Genomic DNA, 6881 nt, shown 5'->3' with positions numbered 1-6881 from the left:
TTAAATATATTAACCAATTAATGGTAGTTGCATATGATGAAAAGTGTTGGATGAGGATTTAAGCTTTAATTGATTTGCTTGTTTTATAAATGTTTTTGTTAAACTTGTTCTCCCAATGTCTTTACTTAATTAATGAAAATAATAACATGCAAATTAAACAAATAGAGAAAGAGGGTGCACACAATGTTTTTATATTGTTTAGTTTGATCCAATAAACTAAAACTTGATTGATTTTCACTGAGTAGACTAATGTTGTGATTGTGAAGTATAATATGAATATTCTTTGGACTAATAACCACTCTTGACTAACCCCTTGAGTATTGTTCAGGTTCATAGCCACTTATGACTAACCTTTGGAGTACTCTTTCTATAAGTCACACTTAACTCAATCAAGTATTCTTTCTCAAGCCATTATTGATTCAACTAAGTATTCTTTCCAAAGTCACTCTTGGCTCAACCAACTATATTTCCTAAGTCATTCCTAGCTTGATACATTATTTGACTTTTAACCACTCTTGGTTGACCTTGTTCAAGTATTCTTTCCATGAGCAATTCATGGTTTGGTATGAGTATTCTTTCCACAAGCCATTTTTGCTTAAACATGTATTTTCATAAGTCACTTTTGACTTAAGCAAGTATTCTTTAAAGAGCAGCAACTCCTAGCTAATAATCGGGTATTATTTACCAAACAACCATTCTTAGCTAAGATGAAGAGATTTTGTGTAAAGTGATGAAGGATCACTAAATGCCTTACTAGGGAGGTTGATCGTTTGAACATCTATGTAAAGTTGATGTTCTCTTATAATTTGTTGTTTGAACATGATCAATGTTGTCCTTTGAAGCTTTTAATTGACTAGATAGGTAGTGATTTTACATTATATAATGTAGTCTCTCTCTTCATGTTGAATGGCGTTATATTGATCTTTGAAGAAAATAATTATTGTAAAACTGTTTATGGCCATTAAGCAACTTTAACTCTTTTGAATGTCATTTCCTTTATCTGAAGAGCTTGATAATGATAGATGCATTTAGTGTACTCTATAAAGTAATAAATCTTTCTTCTTTATGTAACATCTCAATAACTGGATGTATTTATCTCTTTCTTAGGCGGTGTGCATTTCCTTAATTCATCTTAAACTACAATGTCATATGAAGTAAACAGTTCTTAAAGAGTTTATAATGCTTTGTTTAGGGATTTGATGAAGAAAAAGCGATTTAGCTCTTTGTTCAAGAGACCCTTTTTGATATGACTTATCCTTTGTCTAATGAATCTCTTCTATCAGACGAAAGTAGTAAACATTCCATGTAACATAGGATAATGTTTTATGTATTCTCTTTTTGGTACAATGTTAGCTCACTTCTATATTTTTATCATCTAAAAACATTTATGTTTTTTCAGATGTAAAATAACAGAGTATTGTATCATTTGTTAAATGAAACATTAGTATCTTTCACAATCTCTTGTATGTTGAGCTATCGTCCTTCAAAAGAAGTATAATCATGTTTTCATACTTAGATATTTTTAGCACTTAATAAAAATAATAGAGTGCTGGATTGTTATCTAACATGAACATACATAGCTAAAAGATTAGGACGTGTGTTCTGCGTTAAGATCTTCTTTGAAATTGGAAACATTATACTTGAGCGTGCAATATACTATTGAAGTCGTTTGATAAAATCTCAAGAGTCTAACATTTCTTGCTTCTGTTATTTATTGACAAGTCACTTAACGTTTCTAAATGACATCCAAACTTGAGTAGTCTTAAACGTTTGATGCATCTTTTCAAATTTTCTAGAGAATGATAAAGTGTGTCTCATTTTAATCATAGTAACGTGTGTTTTAGCGAAGCTCACTTTGAGATAACTTTCCATTTCTTTATAATTTTGATTTATATATAATTCTAAAGAGACATTAATATTATAAATATTTTTCAATTAAATTGTAATGATTAGATTCCCTTTAAAAGTAAGTTTAATAAACATTTTTATGATCAGAATAATTTTTTTTATTAAGATTCACTATTTCAATTTGAATTCTAACTAGATTTGTTTTTCTACAAAAATATTTTTTTTTACATTGGAAATGTTCTTTTAAACTAAAAGATATTAATATTTAATTCTGAGGAAATATTATGCATCATAACACTGATTTTTAAAATATTTTTAAGCATTTATTCTTATCTTTATTATTGGTTAGCCAATACTCTTAATACTCTTCTCTTATTCCCAAAATAATTACAGTATTTTTCTCAAAAGTAACTAATAATTCTCACTTGTTAACGAAACACTATTTTGTATTTCTAATTATTTTCAAGTAGATTACATCGTTTATATACGTTGCATATCAAAATAATTTATTTTTTGAAACTGAAGTTATTTTAATAAAATTATTTAAGCAAATGACATCAATACAAATTAATAAAGAGATACACTTAAATTATGATAGCAGTTTCCACTTATTGAAATAAATAATATATAATAATTTAACTCTTTAATAAATGCATTTTCAGTAGTTTAATGACTTTTTTTTATAGATAAGCAAAAATAAATAATTATTTTTGTACACAATTTATTATAATTTTACTTTTTTTACATTTTAGTAATTATTTTGCTCATTATAGTAATCGTCATATAAAAAATTGATTTAATTATTCTTGTAATCTATGTTTTTGTTTTAAAATGTCAAATTGGTTCTCAAGTTGTTTTTAGTCTCAATTTGATCTTTATTTTAAAAAATTGATGCAATTTAATTTTTTTGTTAAATTTTTTGAAATGGATCAATAATTTTTCATCAATATTAAAGTTGTTAATAATGATAATTTATTTTATTGATGTAATTAACATAATTCTGGTGTCAATTTTGATGAAAAAATCTTGAGCCACTTCAAAACATTTAATGAAAAAAAAACTAAATTGCATAAATTTTTCAAAAATTAAAATTAATTTGGGATTAAAATACTCGAGGACCAACCTAATACTTTTGTACGAAAACATGGAACAAAATAGTAATTAAACCTAAAAAATATAATTACATTTGTATTTTATTACCATAAAAAGATGTGTACACACAAATGGAATAACTGCTATCTTTTTACTAATATTCATTATTATTTTTATTTGTGTGAAGCATTTTAAACTACAGTTTTTTTTGTTACAACCAAACTTTAATAAGCAGAATCTAAGTATAAAACGAGTCCAGATTTGTATAAAACGTCAAAATTAGTGATAATCAATGTATTATAAAGACACAGTAAAAAAACAACACAAAAAATCAGCAGAGAATCCAAATTCGTATAAAACTTACATATCATATATGTGATTGGATACTACCTGGCTACATTATTGAAGTTCCTTTCTATATGTTGTGAAAAAAGAAATTGCAGTGATCGAAGGAACTAAAGGCAAAACAAATTAAAAGTGTCTAACTAATCATGAATCTCAATTCCAAATAAAAATGTTTATGGGGAGTGTGACTACTCACTCCCTCAAAGCTTGCAATGAATGAAAAAAATAAAAATTGTGTTCACAAGTAATAAAATGGTTGCTGCAAGCTCATCATTATATACATAACTTGTTGGTCCTCTAGCTTGTGCTAAATCACACTCTGCTTTTAGTAATGTGGTTAATTTTTCTAACTTTTGCTATACCTCTTCTTGGCTTCACTGTACAAGATAACTCCACTGACAGTGAGTGCATAGCCAAACATCCCCATCACTGAAATAGGGTTTTTGAATATCAAAATTGAGACCACCACAGCTACTGCTCCCTTTGCATTTCCCAATACCTGAAAAGATGCAACAGTGTCATTCTGATTCACTATATGACACTGGTATAGTTGTTCATTTCCAAATACCAAGAAAACTAGAAGTTAAATTCTTGTGGTCCATTCAAATACAGAGCAATGAAACGTTTTCAGAAGGATGCTCAACAAATGTTGTTGGCTTCCTTTTTAGAATTTAGTATGTGATATGCAGGTAATATGTTGAAAGAAGTTCTTAATCTGTCAAGTTATTTCATTTAGAAAAATTTAGGATTGTGGCATTACAACATACCTGAAGGGTTAGTGCACTTGTATGTTTCGTCACCAAAAAATTAGTCAGGTTCACAAAATATGCAAGAGAAGAACTGAGAAGCAGATACCAAAAAATTCTGATATCCTTTTTGGCAAGATCTATTGTGATCCCAATCACATTTCCCTCCATAAACAATGTGGTAGGAAGTAAGACCATCATTGCTATAGGAGCCATATAAAGCAGCAGGTTCATAGAATTCAACTTTTCTCTGCAAATCATCAAAGTAATTTTTATGTTGGTTTACAACAGATGTATATAGCAGTAGCACTTTGAGCAATTCAGAACCTAGAAGTTCCTTGTATCAATCATCTTCTGAAAATAAGAAAAAAACAGATAAAATCATTACCCCTCTGAGGACAACAAAATATCCTGAAGCACTGATTTGAATGCTCTGGCAGCAGTCGATGAAACACAGATTACAAATCCAAACAGATGAAAACTTGGTTCACCCTGCAAGATAAGTGTTAAATGTGAGATTGGGGGAAAACAAATTGATTCCTGGAGAAATTAGAAAACGAGTCATGTTGGCAAATGTTTTGATGCGATTTGGAAGAACATTAGAATAGTTAAGATTAAGAAATAAGAAGAAAATAGTGGCTTGAAGAAATTGATTAGGAACAAGGGGTAAATATGGACTGTCACTCATGAAACATATGTTCTTATTGTAATACTGAGCTCAAGGTGTTTGCTAAGCTTGATTTCACTCCAATACCCTTTGTTTTGCAGTTTCATAGAACTGATTTTAAACCAGTGAATGTGAAGGAAACGTGTCCTTAAAATAATCACAACAACAAATCCAATTGATCACTCGGGTTAATTATGCAAGCAAATTCATAGACAAAGTATTTGAAATAAGATCAGTTCTGACAAAGCCGGTTCTAAAAAAATTCTCAAGTATCTAAACTTGCCAAAACAAAAATTGTCAAGAATGAATTTCACATCGTAACATAAATTAATTATGCAAATGGTACACTTTAACAAGGAATAGCCTTCTCCTTATTTCTTTTTATTTCTCTTTGATAGAATCTATTTAACTTTCTTTTATTTCTCAAATATCTAGAGTTTTCGACAATTTTTATTATATTTTCGCTTTAAAAAACTCTCAAATTCTTCTAACTTATTCGGCACACAGCAAGATAAATCGAAGAGTCTTTTAGTCAATAACTTTTCAACCCAATAAATGGAAAAAAGTTGTTATGCTGGTAAGTATATACAATAACTTATGAAGATCGCGAAAATTTCTCCATTACAGTATCTAAGCTCTTAAATTTCTCAAACAAACTTAGACATATACGCACATTAACACAAAACAAATAGAAATTCACTCTATTTTACTTTCCAATTTAAAGTGTCTCCAAATTTCTCTTACTCCAAAATTTATACTTCTATCTCCCATTCTGGAACTCAATTTTATTTTTATGACACAACATCCCTGAATTTAACAGAGTAAATTAACAAACACTTTGAATTGTGTATTGTAAAAGTTAGGAATCGAATTGAAAATCCAAAAGAAACAAAAAATTGAAGAGAAAAATGGATTACCCCGCTGGCAATGATGACTCCTGAGACAACAGGCAAGAGCGTGGCATACGTGACCCAGGCCTCTCTCTTGCTGGTGACGGCGTAGGCGAAAACGGCGGTGAAGAAGGGGGTGGTGGAGCCGATGGCCTGGTTAAACGAGACCGGAATGAACCTGAGCGAAGCGTTGCCGCAGACGACGGAGAAGGAGAAAACGACGCTGAGTGCGACGATCTTCCAGAACTGCGCCTGCGAGCGCAGGCTCTGCAACGGAACCATGTCCGTTACGGAAATAACGTAGCTGAGAAGCGAACTCAGGAGCATGTGACACGTGGTGAGGAAAACCGGGAACCGGAAGCCGTAGTTGCTGAGCAAGTACTTGTTGAGAAGGAGCACACCGATGTTGGAACTGTACCAGCCGGTCACCACTCCAATGGTTGCCCATGGAATTTGGCTCATCCTTTTGTCAATTCCCGGTGGGTTATAAACTGAAAGACGGTTTTTGATTTTTTTTTTTGAAGGTGAAACGGGGTTTTGCGATTGGGGAACACTGGTGGTGGTGTGTAACGTGTTGGTAATTAAGAAGAAGAGGGAGAGAAGTGATTGTTGGAAGGTGCAGCGTTCATGCCAAGTGCATGCAGAAAATGGGATTATTCATAATGCTGAGGGTGGTTTCGTCATTTTGGTGGGTCCACGTTCGTTTTCAGAGCTCCGGAATTGACACTGAACTTGCCATTTGGTGTGAAGTTCTCAGAGGTCTTATTATGAAGATTGATGCCATCAAACCTTAAACAATAAAAAAAAAAAAATTGGATGAAGCGGCTTACGCAAAAAGCACAAAAAAGGTGCAAATTTCTTTTTAAAAAAATCAGTATAAAAAAAAGTCAAATACAATTTTTAGTGTAGAGTATATTTTGAAAGTCAAATATAACTTTAATTTAGTACATTTTAAATTAAGATTGTGTCTTGATTTTAATTCATTTTTTATATAAATTGTGTTAAATTTACATAATTTAAATTTAAAATGTTTTGAACCAAAGATGTGTGATATTAACATAACTTTAATTTTAAAAGTAATTTATTATTTTGATACGTCTTCAACTTTTACAATAATTTATACTAAAATTGTACTACTTTAACATGATTTCTTTAAGATAAAATCTTACCACCATGACACGACTTATCAATTTTTGTAATTTTCAAAAATTATCCATTATGTAAATTTGTAGAAAGTAGTGCGCCAAAATCGTGTTTTACCGGCATCTTATACATTGCATATTGACCTAATTT

General features: G+C 30.5%; 1 protein-coding gene across 1 annotated transcript; it reads right to left on the bottom strand.

The window, feature by feature from the left end:
* Positions 1-3411: 3411 nt before the first annotated feature.
* Positions 3412-6332, bottom strand: LOC114167333 (probable sugar phosphate/phosphate translocator At3g11320). Its single transcript, XM_028052393.1, has 4 exons — positions 5616-6332; positions 4420-4523; positions 4053-4281; positions 3412-3784 (listed from the first exon to the last, which is right to left on the bottom strand). Exons 1-4 carry the CDS (start codon positions 6048-6050, stop codon positions 3632-3634), a joined length of 921 nt encoding a protein of 306 aa, XP_027908194.1. The 5' UTR covers positions 6051-6332; the 3' UTR covers positions 3412-3631.
* Positions 6333-6881: the final 549 nt, after the last annotated feature.

The sequence above is a fragment of the Vigna unguiculata genome, chromosome 10, assembly GCF_004118075.2.
Source record: "Vigna unguiculata cultivar IT97K-499-35 chromosome 10, ASM411807v1, whole genome shotgun sequence".
Classification (NCBI taxonomy): domain Eukaryota; kingdom Viridiplantae; phylum Streptophyta; class Magnoliopsida; order Fabales; family Fabaceae; genus Vigna; species Vigna unguiculata.
Note: the sequence above shows the minus strand (reverse complement) of the source record. Positions and strands in the feature narration are given on the sequence as shown.